Source organism: Corvus moneduloides, chromosome 3 (assembly GCF_009650955.1).
Source record: "Corvus moneduloides isolate bCorMon1 chromosome 3, bCorMon1.pri, whole genome shotgun sequence".
Taxonomy (NCBI): Eukaryota; Metazoa; Chordata; class Aves; order Passeriformes; family Corvidae; genus Corvus; species Corvus moneduloides.
Genome location: NC_045478.1, coordinates 80,767,639 through 80,790,940, shown reverse-complemented (window position 1 = coordinate 80,790,940; position 23,302 = coordinate 80,767,639). Strand labels below are relative to the sequence as shown.

The 23,302-nt window shown below is 45.2% G+C and overlaps 1 protein-coding gene across 4 annotated transcripts in view; it reads right to left on the bottom strand.

The window, feature by feature from the left end:
- FRMD1 (FERM domain containing 1) overlaps window positions 1–15,482 on the bottom strand; it is a 40,791-nt gene extending 25,309 nt beyond the window's left edge. For 2 of the 4 annotated variants that reach the window (XM_032102398.1, XM_032102401.1), the window contains exons 1-3: window positions 15,368–15,482; window positions 5,148–5,312; window positions 308–398 (exon numbers count right to left, since the gene is read on the bottom strand). In XM_032102398.1, the coding sequence (XP_031958289.1) occupies window positions 308–398; window positions 5,148–5,243 (187 nt within the window). In that variant the 5' untranslated portion in view covers window positions 5,244–5,312; window positions 15,368–15,482. Of the gene's footprint in view, window positions 1–307; window positions 399–5,147; window positions 5,313–8,842; window positions 8,878–9,278; window positions 9,330–15,367 lie in introns of all 4 variants that reach the window. The other 2 variants (XM_032102399.1, XM_032102400.1) reach the window with 2 other exon arrangements.
- Window positions 15,483–23,302: the final 7,820 nt, after the last annotated feature.

Below are 23,302 nucleotides of genomic sequence, written 5' to 3'. Positions count from 1 at the left end.
ATACAGTAACAAATATGTTGACTAGCAACTCCCACTACAGGAGAGAAAGCAAGCCCCACAAAGAGGTGGAATCTAAGAACAGAGGTGGAGAAAAAAAGCCCCCCCCTTTACTCAATTTGTCTGCCCACATACCAAAGATCAAAAGAGCTCTGGGAAGGCTCTGCATAATCTACATACTTTGTGACCTTATTACAATCAAATTCCCCCCGCAGGCACAGCCACTGTGTATATATGCACACACTGTAAATACACAAGCGGGTCTGTGGATGTTTGCCAAGTCACTTGCTCGTGCATTGAGTTTGCTTACTTTTAACAATGCTGAGGCCAAAGAAGTGAGGCTCTTTAATCTTCACTAAATCACAAACTTGCTGAAAGAGCTCCTGTCCAGTGGCTTTGACCTGAAAGACACAACCAATCCAACGTTACAGATGGCTCACACACCTGGGTGGAGGAACTCTTTTTTATGTAGGCCAATACATTTTTGGGTACTAAAGCAAAATACCCAAACACAACCACACCAGAGAACATGCTTTGTTTTCAGTATTATTGCTATTATCACAATATAATAATCATTACTAATTACAGAAATGAAAATACTGCCTTCTTGCAGATTTTTTTTGAGAGGTTAACAGAAAAAAACCCACCAAACCCAAAAGTTTTCATTCAGAAGAACCAGGAACAAAATTACCCAAACAAACACAAGACTCTGAGCAGCTCACAGGTTAGAGATGTGATTGCTCTGTACCCCTCACAGAAGAGCTTGTGTTCTGTCTCCTGCTGACTTCTAGTTACACAGCCATTAACATCTTCATCTTCAGCAGCTGTCACCAAGAGCCTGTAAGCCCTTGCCTGTTTCCCTGCACACTGAGACCTCCCAATACCCCTGTGTTCTGTAATGCACAGGCTCTCCCAGAAGGACCATGGTTCTGGTTAACTGCATGTGCAGACCTGGATGTGTACTGTGATTGGAAGAGTCCCCCACTAAGTGTCCCCCCATTCCTAGCCTCATTTCCCCCTGTCCCCCTGCACCATCCCAGGAGTACTGACAGACAAACCACAGGCATGAAGGGAAACCCCTCAGCCCACAGAGGCACAGGGGAAGCAGTTCAGAGAAAGAGCAGATGGGGAGAACAGAACGGCACTGACACAGACAACCTCAGCTCAGGCCAGGGTGCAGCCAATTGCAGCTGCAAAATGGGCCAGGACCTTGGGATTTCATTACCCCACTGCTGGACGATGCGGATTAGCAGTGCCTGGAAGGGTACAGTGCAGTGCTATCTACCGAGCAACAAAGATGACAGGGCAGAAGTCGACTGCTTAACTCTCCTACAAACCAATTACCATCCTAATTTTTCAAGCTCTTTTAGTGTAGGTATGCCACACACCCCAGAAACTGGCTTGCACTCCCCTCCCTGCCCCAGGATGTACCACGTCACTAGACATGGACAATGGGAAACAGGAGGTCATTTAAGTACTCATTTTCTTCTACTTGACAAGGCACCACTAGCCAGATACTCCGTACTGTTTTATCAGGAGCTTTGAAGCCTGCACTACACCAATGCAAACACGTGTAAGCTTTGAGCAGGGAGGAGGTAGTGCACAGTTCTGATAAGACCCAAACCCACATCTGGATCATATTATGAGTCTCCGTGTGAGACTGCACCTGTCTCACACCTAAATGCAGTGTTTGCTCAGACACCAAGAACACACATTTGGAAGGTAAAGTTTGGCACAGAGCAGTCCCCTTTGCCAAAGATGCAAGCTCTGAGCATGTCCTCCTACCTGGGAAGGATTTGCTAAGAAAGATGTGACCTATCTCTAGCCATAATGGTTATGGGCATACAAGAGCCACTGGCAGCACAGGACCCCCTGTAAATGCTACACAATGAGACGAATTTTCTAAGTGGCAAGCTTTCCTACCTAAGGGAAGAAAAACCTGCTTTAAGGTACTTAATTCTAGGGAACTGAGCACTTCAAGTAACAGTTTCGTGGCATTCAGCTCTGAACAGTGGTTGAAGCAGATTTCTTGCATAGCAGGTATGTGACTACCACCTTGTCCTTTCTCCTCTTGGCACTTCCCTTTTGTATCAAGTTCTACTCCCAGCCTTAAAGGCTATGCAATACCAATTACATTTGCAATTGCTGTTCCCTCCTCCTACTTTCCCCTCTGCTCAAAGCAACCAATACTTCCCTTTGCATTTTTCATCTGTGCGCTTCTCTTTGGACTTTCCTCCCTATGCATATGGTTCCTGTGCCAAGATTGATCCCAGAAATGCTATGACTCATTCCTTTCACTGATACACAGCTTTGCCCCATGTCAGGCTTAGGGCTTCTGTGCACGTGAAATTTAGTCCAAAGTGAAATCAAGTGCAACTTTACAGAAGGTAACTGCTACTCCAAGGTCATTCTGTGTACAGATACTCGTGTGCATTAGTTACCTATGTCTATTTTTCTTGGCACATATGCTTTGAAACATCAGCTCTCCTGTTCACAGGACAACTGAAAGACTTCAGACCTATGCTTTCCATTCACCAACACACAGGACCTTACCAGACTTCCTCCACTCCAAAAATTTCTCCCACTTTACCTTGCCCTCCTCAGGGCAGCTGGTGAGCTGCAGCACCCACTAGTTCCCCTCACTGCTCTGCTTCTCCTCATGTTCAGAGTTGGTCCCAAGAAGGCAGTTTTACTCCTCACTATCCCCCCAAATTCATTGTACATTCAGAAAGGTAGACATCGAAGTTAATTAAGAGATACTCGATTGTGGGGGAAGAGAATTTAAAATGGCTCCTGCTCTTCTCTCTTCAACAGCACTATTTGTGAAGGGTGTAAGACAAATCCATTTTAAAGGACAGGCTTCAAATCTATATGTGACCACATAAAACACATATAGGTAAACTCTTATCTGGAAGGGTGGAATTTATATGGGAGGGGGAAGGGAGGAATTACCTGCATAAACACTGTGCTTATCATGGGAAGGATCTATAATTCATTCTGCTGGAAAGATAACCATCCCTACCTACCTCACTGAGCTGCAAGCTTGTTTAGTATTTGCATTCCACACTGAAGAGGTTAAAAGGCTTTGGAAATCTTTAGTAGTGGCATTATTATCCTAATAAATGCACAAAAGTATCATCTGTGGTTGTGGTAATTACATTTGGGTTCTACCAACTTCACTAGAAAATTGCCTTGATGTTTCTTTAAAAAAGAAAGATCTCTCCAGCTATAAAATCTTAATTTTTGTTGCTATTTTGAATAAATGTTGTGGTAAAGTCAAAAGCCAAATGAAAAGCTGTTTCTGGTGACGTGCCCAGCTGTAACAGGCCATGTTTCACTCTCTATGCAATTAGGACACAACTGTGTGTTGAGGTCTCATGTTTTGGCCCAGGCAGCTATTCCCTTTCAGACGCACGCATCTCCAAGTACATACTTTCCCAACGTCCCAGACACAAAAGAAAGGGGCATCAAAAATGACAAGGGTGAATGTCTTTAAAATGAATACAAAGAGGTGTTGTGGAGGATTCCTCTGCAGCACAACATGGTGATGCACAAGGCACCCCAGCTCTTTGGAGGGGCATCAGGCTGGGACAGGACAGGGGAACAGGAGGGGACACAGCACTTTTCCTCTGTCCCTGTCAGGGGTCAATCCAAAAGACCATTTCTTATGTTTATTAAATATTTTGGAGGTTTTAAAAGAGACATGCAGATGTAGCATTTAGAAACCTGGTTTAGTGGTGGACTTGGCAGTGTCATGTTTATGGCTGGACTCGATCTTTCTCACCCCAAATTTATTTTACAATAAACTGCAGGTTTTTGTGATATACCGGAGCATGAACCATTGGTGAAGGAACAGCTGTGTGCTCTGTTCAGACACAGGCAGCGAGGAGCAGTGACAGCCCTGCTGGTGCACTGCCCTCCTGCATGCCAGCCTGCACCTTCCCCATGGCCGGCAGCTCCGCTATGTCCCATCTTTAGCCTCCCTGATAAGAGCTGTAAGAAGGTGAGATTTAGGGTCAGCTGCAACAGACCATTACCCAGGCCTGTACACCTGCTGCCAAGAACTTAATTAAATCATCGTTTTCTGCCTTGCACAAAAGCCAGCAGATTGCAAAAGCCTTCTGGGGCAGTGGATGGGCTGGGTTTGAACCAGTAACCTAGAAGCAGAGCGTCCCAGATTTTGCTCTTAAAGCTTTATTCCATCCAGCCCTTGGGGCTGTTTCAGTTAAGGACACTACACTTACACACAGCAGGTAGGAAAATTCCGGCATGGATTTTGAAGATTAGCACGCATAGTTTCAAAAGCCACCATTTCAATCAAGTACTTAAAATAACAGTTCACCTCAACTGTCTTCTCCCCCTCCTCATCCCAAAGCGGGGGAAAAAACCTACCCAAAACAACGCCAAATCTCCCCAGCCCACACATGAGTGCACACACACGCTCACAAGAGAGCACTTATCTTTGAGACTTGCTTGTCCTCTGAGCGCCAAGTGCCTCTTGTCAGCTCAGTTTCTCACAAGTTCAAGGAGCAGCCGGCGCTGCACAAAGAAGCACCGTGCTGTGCAGACACCGTGCCACCCTGGGCTGCCAGCTGAGCCGGCCCTTCTGTCACTCGTGCACACTCTGAGGCATTCAAGGCAGCAATTGAAGAAATGAAGCGACTTACCTCGATTTTTTTAATGTGTACAAGTATTCAAGAGGAGGGAAAAACCCCACCCTCAATGGCTGTTTGCCTTAGACTCTTTGAAGGGATCTGCAGGCTATCAAAACCAGGGATAGCTGGATTCTTTACAAGAGTAAACGGTCACGTGTTGGGTACACTTGCTAACTACTCAAGGTATTTCAGGTTCAATTTTTTAAAAATGCTGGATTATTATGAGCAGCAAAACCACTCAGAGTTAATAATAAGTAAATAACAGAAAAAGAGCAGAGGAGACCCCCATCCTACAACACAGCCATGACTTTTAATGAACTCTGTGAATGAGTTGAAGCTGCCCAATTAGAAAACGGAGCACCAATTACCCTAAGCTGGCTAATAGCCTTTCGGTCAGCAGACCAGCACCAGGCTTTTGGGAGAACAATGGGAACTAACAAAACTGAACTGTGGCTTCGATGCAGCAACCTCCCGGCCCCTCTCCCGGCCACTCACCCCGACGGCCAGGCTGAGCTGCTCACGGGTGGGCAGGAAGACGCAGACGCTCCGGACCTCTGGCTGCATCCTGCCTGCCAGCAGTGCCCTGCTCATGGTGGGCAGCTCCACAGGGGCTGGGGTCTCCTCTCCAGATGGGTGTCAGGCTCCCTTCATCCCATGTACCTGTTGAAAAGGCAAGAGCATCAGTGCTGTGCTTCTGTTGGCACTGGGAGCAGCTCACAGCATGCATGCGATGAGATGTTTAAAAACAAAACCACTCCCAACAGTCATCCATTTTCCAGGGACAGTCAGTGTTTCCATCAGCATCACAGCACAAACCAGGCAGCATCAAGCTTTTAAACAGCTTGAAAGTCCCAGGAGAGTGCCATAAAGCAATGAAGGCTCCCTGGAATAACAAACCAGACTCAAGGTTTCCAGACTCACATAAGTGATAAGGCAGGTGGCACCTTGGGCCACTGCCTGAAAACACTCATGACATAGGGGAGTGCCCCATCCTTCAGCCAGGGACCTCACTCTCTCCCAAAGCAGAGATTTCAATGGGCTGTCAGCAGGCACATGTCAGTGCAGCGAACTTCATCTATGCTGTCCTCCCCCTCACTCCATCCCTACTCCTGGGAAACCACCGCCTGAAATCCTCTACACCTCAACTCAAAGGAGGACGTGGAACACAACACTCACAAGGCTGAGCCACTGTATAACACCTTTTGTGAGGCAAGCACTGCCAACCTCCTCTCTCAAGGACTGAGCCTAGGCTGCACTAGCAACTTCCAGGTGAAGTTCAGATATTAACAGAAATAAGGGATGAGTTTTCTTTGCAGCCAAACACACAGTAGCCAACATCATCTTCACTTTACAGCTAGGTTAGACAGTTTCCTCAGCAACTTGTTCCATTTTGTGTACAGTCCTCTCCTCTCCAATGCTCTCAGCATTCCTCTCAAGGAAGTATCCTGTGGCACCTGATGAATCCTTCAGGAAGGGGAGAGGCTCCTTGAGGGTGGGTTAGGTATCAATGCCTGCAGAGACCAACCACGGGGTCCACTCCATCCCCATACAAGATTTGATGCAAGTCAACCCCCAGCTGCCCTGAGCAAAGGGGCTGACTCCCACCAGCAACACCGGGGTGCTCACCACCAGCACAGCAACAGAGGTGCTGCTGGCTGATGCCTGCCCCCAAAGTCCCCACACACCCCAGCACAGCGGCAGACCCCAGCAAAGGCAGCCCCACGCACTGGCTCTGGCAGTGCCACCCTCTCCCACCACCCATAGCCCAGCCCACTTTCAGGGGACAGGCTGTGAAGGGAGCCATGGGCTTTTCCTTCACCCTGCACAATGGATAAAAGATGAGGCATCGGCAGCAGGGAAGCAGGCCATGTTATGCTAACACACATACACATATATGCATGTACATGTGTGCATGTGATTACAGGTAAGTTTAAGAAGCATTTTTTGTTTAAAGTCATGTTTGTCCTGGTTCAGGAGAAAATTATGACTGAATCAAATTCTTGTTTGGGAAATGGGAAAAGCAAACTATCATATAGAGTATAGCAAGTGAAACTTGGATTTATCCCTTTCCCTTCAACTCTGTACTCAAGTTATCAATTATTTTTTAAACTATTTTTTTAAAGCAAATACAAGATAGATCCAGGAGTGTCCTTTTGCAAATATAGAAGCTGTTCCATGCACCTCCTTCCCTGAACCATCATGTACAATTCTTCTTAATAAAGCAATTTTTGATTCAAATTATGTAGAGAATTCCTTATAAGATAGAAATACACAAAAAAATGCAGACAATGAGGTTATTAAAGTATTTTTTTCAGAACAAGTATTTAGTTTAACAAGACCTAGGAATTTTAAAAAGATTGCTCTAAATTAAAAGCAAGTGAGAAAAACACATTTGACTTTCTGGACAGGTGAAAGCTGCTATTAACCGAAATATTAAGAGGAAAATTCTGATTTATCTTCTCTTATTGATATAATTATTCTGACATGCTCTCTTAGGCTCTGGACTACACACTATTAATAGCTGTATATAAATTACAGATGTCTGCAGAATGACTTGAGGGCAACAGGTCACCACTATTACTGCCAGCTGATGTAATTCGTGCCATAAACTTTATCAGCAGCATAAAGACCTCGGAGTATGAACTTTTCAACATAAGGAGGTTTATCTTAATTGTCAAACGGCTGCACTGGCCAGTACACGTTCTCTCTCACAAGGGGATACCACAGCCAGTGAAGATGTTCATGGGGCTCAAAACAGAACTGAAAACAGGACAAAAAAGTGACCATAAAAAAAACCCAAACACATGCACACAGATTCCTTTAGACAGCTGAAGAAACTGACTCCCACTTCCCCACAGCCTCTATAACAAAAAGCTTCAGGAAAGTTCTTTCCCACACCTGCTTTTTCCATTTGAATTTTTAAGAGAACAGCTGTGGACCCCCAGAACAGAGAAGTGAGAAAGGCAGGAGAGAAGGCGTTTTTCTTCTTATGATTCAAAACAAATGAGCTTGTGGACCTTCCCAAGACAGGTAAGGGGTTAAAGAAAAAATGTCCTTAGTCTGAATGGGGAGGTCAAACACAAGCCCAGCTCAACCTTCTCTTCTTCAGAGGTATGCTAGGATGTGATAAAACATCATGAATCATTAACTTGCTAGCAATGCATATTTACACCTTTTTTTTAAGAAGTTGTGAGTCAAGAGTAACTGCCCAATGAAAACAAGTGACCAGAAGGAATGCTCTTACTTAAACATACACAATTTCAGACTGCCCATATGCCATCCTTTTGTTTACCATAGATTCCAACCTCTTAACCTCAATTAAACCATAAAAGCTCCAGCAAATGCACTGCAGATGAATTAATAAAAGCTGAAGTCAATAATCAGCCTCTGGGACATCCTACAGGTTGTTTGTTTTTATTGTGTTGCTTTTTTAAACTAACATCACTTCATGTTTTAGCCCCTGCAGAAGGGCATTTTGAGATGTAATTGCTTGGTCAAAGGCCCAGCAAGTCTATCAATTAAAACAGTCAAAGCCACTATTTATTTGTATTCTTCTGGTATCAGACAGGAGGCTTATTAGTGCCCAGAGTGGTGGCACAGCTTATTTAGGAGTGTTTATTTTACCTAAACACACATGCAGAGGGTCTTTGGAAAACATGCCTGTCATTAACTTCAAGCCTTCTCTCACTCAGCAGCTTAAACGTGGTCATAAAAACTCAATTAAATCTTCCCCTCCTCTCTCCACAGAGCCTCAAGTTGCCTCCCAGCACAGGGCCAGAATCTCAGCACTTGCTGGGTCAAAGCAGGAATGGATGAGGTTTGCCCCAGCAAGGCAGATAAGAGCAGCAGAGCCCTCCACAGGAGGAAGAAGAGGAGTTGAATGAGAAGGAAGGACCCTGTTTGCTTCAGGTATCAGCAGGATGGCTCACTAAAATACCTCACACCCCCATATACCCAACGACACAAGGATGTCCTGCCACCACAATTTGGGGCCATGACACCGTCAGCCTGTCTGGAAGAAGGTCTCATCCAGACAGCATGTGGGTTCATATAATGAATGCCACTGTATTTTACACACTAGTTCATAGCACCACAGCGAATTGGGTCCTAATTCTCATTTCAGCCTCTAGGTACAGCCACAACCACATCTCAAGGGGATAAAGGGAATAGATGAACGAGCCATAACTTACCAACTCAGAGTAGCAAAGCACAACAAAGTTCTCATCTATCAAAAAAAAAGCACAAACACCTGAAAACAGGCTTTTTAAGGTTTATTACAGTAAAACATCTGCCTTTGCTAGAGCTGATATAGAATGAGCACTGAGCATCTTCCTGATGAAACCTTACCACAGTGGCCCTACGGCCTCTCAGAAAAAATTGTCCAGAAACATTAAGACTCTTCTTAATATTTTCCAGACATCATCCAGAGATGTCTTAGGCTTCTAAGAACACCAGACTCTTAGGCTGCAGTTTCACAAACAGCTTAAGCAGCTTTAATTAAGGCAGTCCTGCAGCAAGACAGACAGGCAACTGCCTGGAAACAAATCTGCCTTTGGCAGCAACCCACACTTGGGCCGCCTTGTACTCATGATGAAACACAGTCGTAAAACTGAAAACCCCCCTCACCTTCCAGGTATTTTGTCCCCTCAGACGCACACTGTAGGGCACCAGTACTATCTGCAAAAGAGAGTAAGAAAGAGCCTGAGCAAGTAAAAGCTGTCGTGATAGCATGCAAAAGCCTTTCCCAGCAATTTAAAAAAAACTCCACCCACCTCCTTTGACTAACCCCTGTGATGATGAAAATTTCTCTGAGAAGATGCATCAACCAGGAAGGAGCAGAAACAAAGTTACTTGTCAGGGCAGAAAACAAGACTGAAGCTAAATAGTTTTATGTCGTGGCTGTAAGATGATGTCAAATGTGCCACCTGTGACCAGCAGTCAGGACAACTAGGTCGCATCCTGCAGCAAATTCCCAGAAGCACATTGACTTTTCAAATGTGTCTACCTCAGCACCATTCCAGGACTAGCTCAACACAACCAAGGGCAAAGATGCCACAAGGAGCTAAGGTACCAAATTTGGTATCCACACACTGCTTTTGGGGTAAAATACACACCTGTCTTCAAAAACTGAGCACTACTTAGTAGGAAACCCCTATTCAAAGCCGTTGAACAAGGAATACCAAAACACCTCCCAGTCACTTGGGTGATCTGAAGAACTGGATTCCAGAACCAGTGCAGCTTGGCTGTGGACAGGTGCAACACTGACAGCAGAGACAACTGGCTTCAGCCTACAGAAGTGGTAGATACAACTGCAGCAGGCCTTCTGCATCTGGTCAGGTCTGACCACAGTCCTCTCACAGGGGAGGCATGTGGGCCTGGCTCCCACCTTTCCTTTAGGATTTTCAAGAGGTGCAATGCAAGATGCCTTCAAAAACTCCAAGGCTGTGAACCCAAGCAGATATGACAAATGGAGAAATCACTGAGCATTGGTCTTAGATACCAACATCCTTTTTTCTTTTTGTACAAGCAGCACTCCTTGGTGACACTGAGCTTTAACAATAGCAAGGAAAATGCTTTCTCACTAGTCTTCATTGCAGGATTAGATGCAGCTCTTAGTTAGGCATGACTGCTCACACCCCCCCCCCTTTGTGCTACAAAGTCTTCCTGCCCCACATCAAGCAGCACAAGCAAGCTCTAGAACAGGAAGCGTGTTCTGGTGCTTGTAACTCTTCTGGTCTGCACCCCCCAAAATGTAGCTGCTGTGCTTAGGAAGAAGGGATCTCTCAAAATTCCATGGACACCCATCCCCAACCTGGGACCATGCTGCTATGCTACTGTCTGTAGGCTGCCCTAGCCCTTAAAGACAGGCACAGCTCTCCTAACCCAGGGATGGTGGCATTCTCTTGCAGCCAAATAAAAGTGACTCATGTTTTTGGGTGCACTACCTAGCCCTCAAGGAGAGGAAAAAATGCTTAACAAAGGACAGAGCACCAAAGGAGTTGCTCCTGCAGTGCATGGAAGCACAAGGGCAGGGCAATGGTTGCAGGACCATGCAGGGTAGCTGCCACGCTTCCATCCATCTCTCCCATGGGATGAAAAAAGCTCCCCAGAAGTTTACTCCCTTTGAGGACAGCACAACATGAAGCACTTTATGAACTTAATATTCACCTGAAACCAAAACTGAGTCCAGGAGCTCTTTGAAAGAAATAGACAATGAGTATTAAAGGCTTCAGGCAAAAAGCGACAAATTAGGATCTCAGAGGGATTATGTTTTTCCATCTCTTCCAAGTGATGGAAAGTGGCTTTGAATTTTTGTACACAAAAACATGCAGACTTTTAAAACACATTATTTTATCAGAAGCACATGCAAAACTTAGTAATGTACATGTTTTAAAGAACACCCAAACAATAAAGTCTGCATCTAGGGCATGCAATTCCTTTCCAGCATGTTTTTTTTCCTGGGAAATCAAACAATCTTGTTGTGGCAAGATCAATGGATCAACTGATCCTTCCTTTTCACTGACTGGTAAAAGTAGTAGTATGTACCCTATTGCATCCCTCTACCAAGATGTAGTTTCTCATTGCAATGAATTTCTTTACTCCTGCATAATCTACTAATGGACTTGTTTATTCAATACCAATCACTTTTAAGTATTCCTCATACTTCATAAACCAAGCACATTAATTAAAGACTAAGTGGCAATTTAAGGTATCAATTGGCCTAGGCAACTGAAGAAGCAAAAGAAAGAACCAGCAAAACATGGGATTGGGCATGAGCCAGCCTCAGTATCCATTACGTCTCACAAAGAGCAGCTGCAAAGGAAGCCTGCTCAGAAATGCCAAGCTCCATTTTCTCAGCTGGATCCCCAAGACACATCACATGACATCTTGCAAATGTTAAGATAAGTGAATTTCTGGAATAGCCATTCAGCCACAGCAACCTTACCACCCCTCAAACACACGGACATGTCTCTTTTCAGATGGACCCTTAGGAAATCTCATTTATGGGCATACATACACACAGCCAGGAGAGCAGTGAAGACAATGCCAGTCCAGGACCTCAGTGTGAAGAACAACAACAAAAATACTTCAATTTAGCACTCCAGTGCCATGTAGTGCAATCTTTAGTAAAGACCATTCATCTTTTCTATCTATGGGAAACAGGAGAGGCAAAGTACAGGCAGCAATTTCTTTGCAATAAGGGAAAGTGAGGCTTCCTTCACAGCCATTGCAACTGTCAGGAAACTTAGGAAGAGCAGGGAGGGCAACAGAAAGACCTGGTTTCTTGACTGGCAAAAGAAAAGCACCTTCCTACGTACAGATTGCAAATGCATGACACCTCCTGACCCAGAAGCCTATCAGTTAATTCTCCAACTGGAAACATATTCCATTTTTAGTCTACCAAGGCTATAAACAGGATTTCTCCCAAGGGGATCTATTATACTCTTGCCTCAAGCACAACAGATGAGAGATACTCTTCTACAAGCCTGTCTTTGCACAAGTTGTTTTACAGGGATAGTATTTTTGACTTGAGCTAGGCTGGACTGATTTGGTATGTATCCCTAAGACTCCAGAAGTACTTTGCAGAGCTGTCCAAAATTTTCTTCATTTCTATTCTCACTAAGATCTTGTAACAGTTATAGAAGCAGCAGACTATGAAGTCTTTATTAAACAAATAAATAAAGAGCAAAGCACAATTGTAATTTCACAAGCAATACCTTGAGTAGCAGGACAAATAAGGAAACATGCTTTTTTTAAGCAATGTAACAAATTCTTCTGAGTAGTAATAGCTTTGCTGCCAGCAATAACCAGGTTAAAAGAATTAAATTGGCTTGCTTCCCCTGAGGAAGGGGAAAGTCCACTGCTGATCTCATTGCATCTGAATCACTATCTAAATATTCAGACCAACTAGGCACCTTCGCATCAGTTTGCTTCTAACTTTTTCCCCCCTCAAGTGTACGGCTAGTCTTGAACATATTCCGAGCAGAGAGGAGCGCTGATTTATGTGAAGTGGACAAAAAGAATAGATAAAACTGCACCTGGAACATAGCTTGCCTCTTTACAAGTGTGAAAATGCCAATCTGCCAATACCTTGATAAAACTAACACAAACAGCAAGGTCTTTATGATTAGATGCAGTTTCAGAGACTGCACACTATCAGACATCAGCAAAGCAATGGGGAAATGGGAAGACACAGACAAAACCAGAAAGAAAACAAAAAAACCCCCCAGCCTTACAGAGTGCTGCATTTTTGAGGTGATGCAGAATTGTGCAAAAAGAGGAAATAGAGGGGAAAAAAAAGAAAAAGCAAACATAAGAAATTGTTAAAGAACAAGCAAATCATCTTCTCCTGCAATTCTCCAGGGAGGAGCTCCTCCTTGTCAAAGGATTTTGTTTGGGCCAAGCCCACCGTTTGTCTGTGCTCAGTTACTAACCACGCACCACGAATTAAGGTACCACTGCTTAACATCACTAAGATAATCAAGCAGCAGCGCAGGAACACGGGACTTTCTGCAAGAAAAGAAGTGTAACCCTGGAGCATAGTAAGCATGCAAGTCATTTACATTATCCCACATTGGAGGAACTGTGGGGCAACGACTTTACTACAAAAGCCAACTGATAGAGAGCTAATCACTGGATTCATATGCTTTTTACCTGCAGTGTTGGGAACAGAAAAGTGCTGTAGCTTTAAAGTGCTATCAGCTTTGATTAAAAAAAACCAAAAAACCAACCCAAACTCTAACAAAAAAAAACCCCACACAAATTCACCCATAAAAATGGCCCTCACCTGCTGTCTAAAAACTTCTATCAAAAAAAAGACTTACAAGAGAAAACCACATGTGTATCCAAATATTTTTGGTGTCACAGGTGTTTATCCCATTTTATCAAGTTTGTTTAAAAATCCAGCTAACAACAACAAAAATTCTAAGAGGAAAACAAACTGTCCAAAACGCACAGATAGTATTTTTTTGGTAAACCACTGCAAAGATTCACTACAACTCATGTTCTTCAATAGCATTGTGTAGACTTATTTTTGTCTTTTTTTGTTTCCTCCCCTCTTTTCTTCCTTAAGGTGATCTCTGCAAGAGGAACACAACCCCTGCCTGCCTTTTGGATTCCATTTTTTTCTGATATGGCACTTCTCATCTGAAGCCAAAACACAGGCTACTTCACAGACTCCCATCATCACCAGTGCTGAAACCAGAACACTTTGATTAAGAGTGTTTAATTGTACAACAATTAAATGGGAGGGATAAACAACAGTGAAGCGAAGGCATTCTGTTGTCATTCCAAGTTTTCCAGGAACAAAATAAAAATTAAAAAAGCTAAACAAATTAATGGGTCACCAATGTCCAAACAGTTGTGGTTTCCTGGTTTGGGTTTTTAAAAACATTTCTGAAATATTTATTGCCAGGGCCCAGGCATCACAGCAGTACTCTGAAGAAGGGACAAGGTTCAGACAGTGTGCTAGTTTTCTGGTGTGGTGGAAAAACACAGATGTGCATTTTAAATGCCACAGGGGAGTTAACCTGAGAGCCTGTCACTGCCGAACAGCAGGGGAAACATCTCTCGATGCAGACGATGACGACTTCTCAGCACAGGAAACCCAAAGCCTTTCTCTGTAAATCGTTACCAAAAAAGAATTCCAAGAGGTGGAGAAACAACGAGGTATGGAGACTTTTTCCCTTCTGACGCCCACCCCTTCTCCCGCGCACACACCTGCTGGGACACTCTCCTCCTTCCCCGTCCCGCGCCGTACGGGTGCATCAAGCCCCTCACGGCTGTCAGACCACCCAGACCAGCCCCACGAGATGCCTCCAGCCCCTCGCCCCCGAGGCTGCCCCACGGAGGAGGCCGCCCAAGCGCTGCACCACAGCGGGGGGGGACCCGCGGGGCCGTGTCCCCGTCACTCTCCCTCGGCACCTGCGAGGCAGGTGGCAGCCAACCGAGCACCAGCTGGGACGCGTCCCACACTCGTGCCATCGTACGGCCCCACGGGAGCTCGCTGGGACACGGCCAGCCGCCTCGGGTGTCTCCCGTCGCTCAGCCGGTGTATTGCTGATCCCGCCCCAGCATCATCCCATCATCCAGCACCGGCAAGACCCACCGGCAGCGCCCGGTCCACGACACCGAGGGACAGATAAGTTACCACGACTCCAGGCTGCTCCAGAGTCCCGCTCGCTCCTGTCCCCAGCCTGTGCCTGCCCGCTCCCGCTGCCTCCGTCCGGGAGGAGCAGCAGCCACGAGTGCCCAGGGACACCCGCGGCGGTGGCTCTGACGGGAAAGCCCCTTGATAGCGTGACACAGCCGGAGATCGCTCCGGCCGAAGCTCGCACCGCCCATCCAGCCACAAAGTTGTAAATATACTTCCACAGCGGCTGCCGCGCGGTGGGACCGACCGCCGCAGCACGGAGCCTCTCCCGGCTCAGCGGGCAGCGCACCCCCGTCCCAGCGCCCTCGCCCCGCGGGTCTCTCCGCTCGCAGCGCCGGCCGCAGCAGCACCGCCCCCAGGGGCTCCGCCGGCACCGCTCCCCACGGCCGCTCCCGCCCCGCACCCGGGACCCGTCCCCCTCGTCTTTGTCCCCCGGCAGCTCAGCGGGACCGCGCCCGCCCCCCTCTCCCCCCCCCACCGCTGCTGCGGGGGTCCCGGGGGGACGCGGGAGCCCTGGGACACCCCCTCGCCGCTGTCCCGACAGCGGAGCCCGCGGACTCACCGCGGGATGACCCTGGCCGCGGAGCTCCGCCGCCCTCTCCGGTGCAGCATCCAGCGCCCACCGAGGCAGCGGGGCAGGCAGCGGGCGCACGCCGGAGCCCGGGAGGAGGACCGGCGGTGGGGCGGGGCCAGGCGGGGCGGCACACGGGGAGGAGGAGCGGCGGGGGCGGGACGGACGGGCGGGGTGTGCCGGGGAGGCTGAGGGGGGCCGCTCTGCGTGCAGTGGTGAGGGGCTGCTGGGGGGCAGCGGGGCGATTTTGTTCTCGGAGGGTACTCAGTGCACCGTACTGGCAGCAATGAAGTTTGCGTAGGGGAAACTGCAATTAAGAGTGACCACAGCAAGTCACTGTAACTCGGTCCGGGTGGCTGGGCGGTGCTGTCAGGGGGTGACGGCGCAAATCGTAAAGAGGTGCAGTGTAAGAGTCGGGATCGGATCTGGGAACTCCGCGCCTGGAGTTTCAGGCGCTGGGAGCCACACTGCACGGGAAGAAGGCGGTGTGCTGCACGCATGGCATAAACCTTCTTGTTTCTCTCCCTCTTCTGTATATAATCTGCTATAAATCTATAATCTGCTTTCTAATGTAGTAATTTTCTGAAAGAAGGCTGACATAATTTCAAGTTCTGTTGTGTTGCTCCCTCACGAGTAGGTTGTTGCTCAATTTCCCCACCTATTCAGTTGCATGTGAAGATGCAGCCGGCATGGGAGCTGGGCAGGAGAGCAGGTGGGAAGGCTTTTGCACAGTATTGCACAACTCCATAGCAAAAAAATTGAGATTTTCTCGGGAGGAACCACAAGAGTGAGTCTGACTGCTGGTCTGACATGGCCACCTGACAGGGTGAGGGAAGCAGGGCACCAGGTCACCTGCACTTCCAGGTTTTAAGCTTGCATTTGAGGTTGGACATGAGACTGGCTAAAATCTCAGCCTTGCTGGCATGGATAATAAAGAGGACAGCTTACTTTTGCCTCTTCCCAGCTGGACTGTAACAGTGAGGCTGCTCTGTGAGCACAGGGTGCATCTTATCCCACAGCAGTCTTCTGACAGAAAATATTGGTGTCTTACTCATTATCTGAGCAAATGGGCAGGCACCTCATTTCAGGGATGGTTCCAGGGATGTGTGTCCTAGATGAACAGAGGCAACTGCCAATGGCCAAGGTGAAGTTTTTCATGGCTTGTCCTTTTATTAAGCCAAGACTGATCCATGTAGTTGCCCTCTCAGCACACCAGCCGTTTCTAATGCTATTCTGAGATGCCTAATGCGTGATTTCACGGGCAGCTGAGTTGGCATGACATCTTCCTTCTGTCCATAGAAACACGTCACACTGTCCATTTTTATTCCTTACCATTTTCTGTCTCCTTCGCTCCCTTTGCTCATGGCTGTAGTACCTTCCTTAAACCAGCACTGGAGCATTTCAGATTGCTAAACTGGTCAATCTCACTAAATGGACAGAAAACCCCAGATTTTTTTTTTGCTGGAAGAGTGGTCTGTTGTGTCGGTGGATTAGATTGTCTCATGGAGTGGTCCAGCCGGTGCTGGAGTCAGCATCTTGTAACATAACCTACACTTCCTCACTTATTTTCCTGCATGGGTTGCAGATTGAATGCAAGGGCACAGAACTGAAGTGTAGGCTCTGTTGTTGAACCTGTTCTTAGTTAATCTGCCCTGTATCATGCATAAAGCCTGCAGTGGAGCCAGCGCAGTAGTCTGGTCACAGTAGGATTTTCTGTCATGCTCTGACAGATAGTGGAGAACTTGAAATGTTTGCAAACAGCTCTGAACAGTTGCTGCATACGTCCGGGTTTTGATCATTTGAAAAAGAAAATGTTACAGTAGCTTACAAACTCATGGCTCCAGTTTTGGTGACAGGGTGCTTTATCTATCACGAGAGGGAAGCACCATGTGTAGGCTATTGAGACAGGAGTGTGCTCTGTGGCACACCACCTTAACCTGCTCTCCTCATCATTTGCACTAGAATCCTTAAGGCTATTTACTCTGTGTTTCCTTCACACAGAAGGAGAGTAGGAGAGTAAGAAAAGTGTGGGTCATGTGCAGGTGATGTTCCCAATGTAGCCGTGATCATAATGGAATATAGTACAGAATGTCAGGTACGATTTCCTTAATTGGAAGTATAGTAATTATCTCACATAGCTGGTCTTCTAGGATTGTGTGTCACCCTAGAGAAAACAAGCTGCATTTTGAGAAACATCAGAACTGCAGGAAAATTGAGATAGTGTCAGCCTGTTTGTTTTTGAAGGAGAGACATCAAAGTGCTGGAGACTGAAGATATCTGTGTTCCAAGGAAATACCGCTGCAAGTTTTCAAAGCATCAACTCCAGCTCTCCTTCTTGCAGTGCTGATAAGCAGTTTCATCCAGCTTGCTCTGTAAAGTGGAAGCTGGAGAGGGGGATTTGTGGGTTGGTTCTTAAAAGCCGGTGTCTTCAGAAAAAAGAGCGGCTTTTGTAAGCCGATGTCTCATGCAGAGTCATGTTGGAGTCAGAGGGACCCCATGCAAAAATAAAAGTTTGCATAAGCAGATGTCTTTACTCACGGTCTTGTCTGCATTGCATGTAGACAAAGAGATCTTCTAGTGCAAAAGGGAAAGCTGTGGCTTGCCTTGTCTGTCTCGGAAAAAATATCCCTTTCCTTTTCTTATAATAATTACTGCAATGTGTGTAGGAGATAATTTTGTTGCTACAATTTATTGTCTAGTTCACAAACAGCACCTCAGCTTGGAGAGAAATGGGTTGCTTGTAGAGTTTAAAAACAAAAGGAGTTTTCACTAATGATGTTGGGGAGCTGAAGCTGGCTTCAAGCTGTTCAAGTCATGAGAGGATGACTCAGAAGTCAGAAATTTGAGGCATTCCTATGTCTAGCATTTAATCAACAGGCAAAGCGTTGGGAGGTAAGCAGAGGAAATCAATGGCAAATCAAAGAAGAATAGGTCAGCTATTCATTAGAGAAAGGATTGATCTCAGGGATGTTAAGAGAAAGGAGGGCATGAAATGAATCCTAAAGAAAAGTTTGAGCTAACTGTGTCTGCAGCTAGCTGGCAGTCAGGGAGCCTTAAAAAAATTATTTGACTGTCTTGCATGAAAGACTATTTGCAGAACTGCATTCTCAGAGTCAGATTTAATCAGCTGCACACAGAGGCTTTCCAGCCATAGTGCAGCTCTTGCAGGAATAATAATTATTTTGTGTATTTTTTCATTACGTATACAGTCATCATAAGTATTACACATGAAATTATAATAATCTGCTTTCTGTTAGCATACATGCTGAAGCAAAATCATATTTGGTGATGTTTTCAGTGCATGTTAGAGCTTGATTTTGCTTGCCTTATTCCTAGAAAATCATCAATAGCTTCAGTGGGACTATTAATCATCCTATGGCTTTCATGATTAACATGTTGCAAAATCAGGCTTAATTTTGAGCTCTGGGCTAGGGAATTTTTTTTTTACACGTGAAATATCAAATTTATCTAAAAGAGTACGTAAACAGTAAAAATAAAGTCTCAGTGTGGCTTATCTGCTAGTAACAGTATTGGTTATGTTATTGATAATAATTAGTCATTATACCAAAAGCCGTGTACAAGGTATAGATATAATTGGTGAGGTTTAAGACACCAGTTTACAATAAATAAAAGTCAAATGCTGTTGTGCTGATCATTGACCACATTACGCTGCAAGTGAGGCCAAGGTACAGGCCTGGAGCCATAAACTGCTTGTGGGCACTTGAAGGATGGCTCCTGTGCCAGGCATGTGCCATGTGACTGCTGAGGACATGGGAGATTTTACTTCATGGCCTGTTGTCTCTGGAGCCATATATGTCACTGCGTACTGTATCTTTGATCCCAGAGGATCCTGATGTACTTCTTCAATAAGTTTTTCATTTGACATTTCAACAGAGACACCTTCAGGTAGTAAGGGAACAGCTGCATTATGTTGCTCTGTCAGCAATCTTTGGAAACCAGGTGGGGAATTTGGGTAGGGAGAATGGGCTCATAAATCAAATTTGGCCCTAGAGCACAGAGGCTGTAACTTTTACCCTTGGCAGCGTCTCTGTGGGACCATATTTACTAAAATGGTCACAAGCCACATTTTATTCTAAAGAGAAACAGAGTCTTTCAGTAACACTAAATCATTTAACATCATTATAGGCTTATGAATTTATTCTAACTCTGACCAAATTCCCAGGGCCCTTGGTTTCAAGATTTCCTAACCCAAGCTCTAATCAAGCCCAAACCTGCATTCATTACACAGCCTCCTGAGAACCCAGCTGGTGGTGGCACGGCCACTGGCCATGAGGAGTTTGTCACGTTCTCTCTGACAGGACCCGTCTGATGTATCTTTGCCTATACAGGTACTCTGGCAAGTTGGTATCTGCAGCTAAATACACATAAAGGGCATAAGCTGCTGGTACGAATTCCTTTCTGGGGACAGGAGTTGTCTACTGATTTCACCATACACTGGAATTCAAACTGTGAAGTTTTGGTTACTTTCAGATGACTTTGAAACCATGCCAGAGCTGTTAAATCCCTGCCCAGGGTTTCACATGTCTCTGCTAGGCTTCCATCACAACGCTAAAGTAATTTCATGTCCTCGGCATGGCAAACGTATACACACATTGTCATTCACTGCTTAATAAAGAATTCTTTCCAACTGCCTGTTCCATGCAAGTTTTCCTCTCTCAGCCCCTAAAGACAGCAATCCTGCCAAAGCCATACCTTGCAAAGGAGTAAATGGCTTCTGCCATCTCTGAACGTGGGTTTCACAATCTCTTTTCTCTTCATTTTACTTCCTTTCATCTATGTGCTTTGATTTTTTTTTTTGATTAGAATTATGGTCTGTAATATTGTTTTCCTATTTTTAACTTTTTCTGTTTAGCTGACTTATATATTCTTGGTCCAAAAGGAAGAATAACACTGATAGACGATGGGGAAGGGTGGATTGTTTTTACATAAACTAATAAAATTTGGAAATATTTGGAAGAATATTGCATGGTTAAGCTTTTTTCTAGCATCAAATTGAGATTTTCTTCTTTTTTTTAATCTGTATTTCTCTGTTCTTCCCTAGATCTAATAATAGAAATGTCTGCAATTATGAAGTGTTAGAGTATTAATAAAAAAGCAGTAGTGTCAGGAAAGATCCATCTAGAAAGGCAGTAGAGCCAGGAAAGAGTATTCTACAAAACCACAGATTTTTTCATGCCCAAAGCATCACCCTTTCCTCCTTTTTGAAAATCTTGTTTGTGTTCCCTCTGATCCCCACCCCCCAGCAAACTGGGAAGTGGAAGAAATGTAATCTTGGCTGCTGGGGTCCTGTCTGCAGCCTCCTGCCTGGGGAGCACCTTGCGCCGCCACACAAAGGAGAGCTGGTGTTTCTGGAGGGGGAATGGGGAGGGGGCTGGAGTGCATGGGGAGGGAAACGTGCCTGGGAGCAGCTCCACCAGCTCCAAAATCCTACGTGCAGGAAACAATTGGCTGAACAGAGGCCACAGCTTGCAAATGCCCTGGCAGTCCTCTCTCTACCTTCTGCTACCAGGCAGCGCTGCAGATTCCCCTGCCTTGGGAAATCTTGTGCCTAGATAAGAAAATACTGGGGGAAAAAAATGGAGAGAAAGCCAAAAATAAGCATACAATCCTGCAAGTTTAAGGGAAGGAAAGGGATGCCTTTATGTGCTGTGTCATCCTGCTTAAATGAGAAATGGGGGATGAAAGGAGAAAAGGGGCACATTTAGGCTGAAAATTTCCATGAAGTAATGGCACTAAGATGATTTGAATTACCCACAGGATGAATTTAGCCTGACGTGTAAAATCTGTTTCTACCATTATCACTGCTAACCTAAGCCTATTCACAGATAATTACAGTCAAGTGCTTACCGTGCTCTTGCTCATCTGTTTTTCCCTCCTGCCCATTTAGTAAATGCATCAGTTATGTATTAACACTGGTATGCTGTGTCACAGCAACAAGAGCTTTGAAATTAGGCAGCAGGAGCAGAATATAATATGAGAGGAAGAACCAGTGAAATCTGTAAGCAAAGGGAAAAATGTTAATTAGAAGTCAGTTATGTTCTAGCAAATTAAGATCTTGGAATGCAATAATTTGAATTTACAACAACATCTATGCAAGTGGAGGTCAAATGTGGTAAGTTTGGCTAAAGTGCGGTTCCAATTCTTGCATTACTTGGGGCAAAACAGAAAGAAAAGTCATTTCCTCTACCTGACTAAAATGCTGTTGAAATTCACGAGAAATTATCTTCTGCTGTGCAGTGTGAATCTCCTGCACAGACAGAGTATTTGTTCCATAAATATTCTTCTCTTCACCGTGTTCTGGATAAAATTACTAATGTGTAGGTCCTGTCTGCTTTCCTCCTCATCACATTACCTGGCACTGAGTAAGGAGTATAAATGAATTCCCAGCTGCTGTGCAAAGCCAAGAGATGACTGGGAAGAGTGCTATGGTATCTGTCCATACAGGAGGTGACATTAGGAAAAGTGCCTGCAGTATGGGATTTATTCCACCCAGAGAGTACACTTTTAAATATATTAGTAAAAGAGGCATCTAGTTCTCCCCTCGTGCCCGATAAATTCCTTCTGAGTGATTGGGTGGGTGCCCAAGGGTGGAGTTAGTCAGGATTTGCTCTTGCCTCTGAAAATGGGAGTCAGGTTTAAAGGTGCTTCACAAGCTCCATGCAGCCCCCATTTTTCTTACAGATACGGCTCTGCCCCTACCCTTCACAGCAGCACCACTCTGGTCAGAGGCTTGCTTACCTGTCATAAGAGCTCCTGCCCATTTTAGTATTTTTCTTGTTTCTGGAGGGGGTGGTGGTTCCTTTAGTGCCTGAACAAAACTATTTACCTGGAACTGAGTGTTTCAACCTGTCATTCTTCAGGAAGAAATGTCTTCTTCCTGAAAAGAAACAGAGCTGATATGAAAGCTTATATCAAGAAATAATAATCACATTTCATTGAACTTCAGTTTTAGAGGTGGCCTGGAGTGTTAAAAAGTCTGCTGCAACTCACCTCATTAAAGTATTTCTCTATTGAAAGCTGTTTCATCACATTATAAACATTTCATCAAGTTACAAAAACAACTTAAGTATCTCATAAGTATAAAAAGTCTTGAACACTGAAACCCCCTTGTAAATAAAGAATGTGGCTGTGAAATATAATCCCTGGTGGGATTGGTTTCTGTCCTCTAGAAAGGACATTACTTTGAGACAGGCAAAAAAAAAGTAAAAGCTGGAGATGATGGCTGGTAAGTGGAGGAAAGGCAAAAGTAATAAAAAATGTACACACAGGGGCTGCTAATCTGCAGTGACTGTAAGCATGTCTCAGTTACTTCAGTTCTGAATAAATCATGCATTCTATACCAAGGTTATCTCTTTTTGTCATCATACATCAAGTAAAGATGAGAAACACAAGTCAGCCTGGTTCACTTAAAGTTACTTCCAAAATGTATTCAAAGTCCATAAAGGGTAGGAAGTGTTCTCTAATTCTTTGTATGCATCAGTTATGTCCCATGAACACTGTTACCATTATTGATTTTTTCAATGTTTTATTTCAAGGTTGAGGACTGGGATTTGGGGGTTTGTATGACTGGTTTTTTTTCCATGGGGAAGATATCCACAGTCTCTTGGAAATGATCCCATACAGGAGTCCTACATTTTAAAAATAGCTGGTTCTATTCCTTCCATTAAAATGACAGAAGAAATACTCGTCTCAGTAACAGTAAAAGCAACTTTTAGAGCTACCCCTTGCCATCCCCAGTGGTAAAGCTGAGCTCTAGAGAGGGAAGTCCTGCTGGTACTGAAGAGAGTTCCTTGGGGGTGGGTCTCATTCTCAGGGGGTGCAGTTGGCTCTGGACACTGCCCCAAACATAGCACTTGCTTATGTAGATTTGATCAAGCTGCTGAAAGAGAGCTTTTCTGCAGAGGT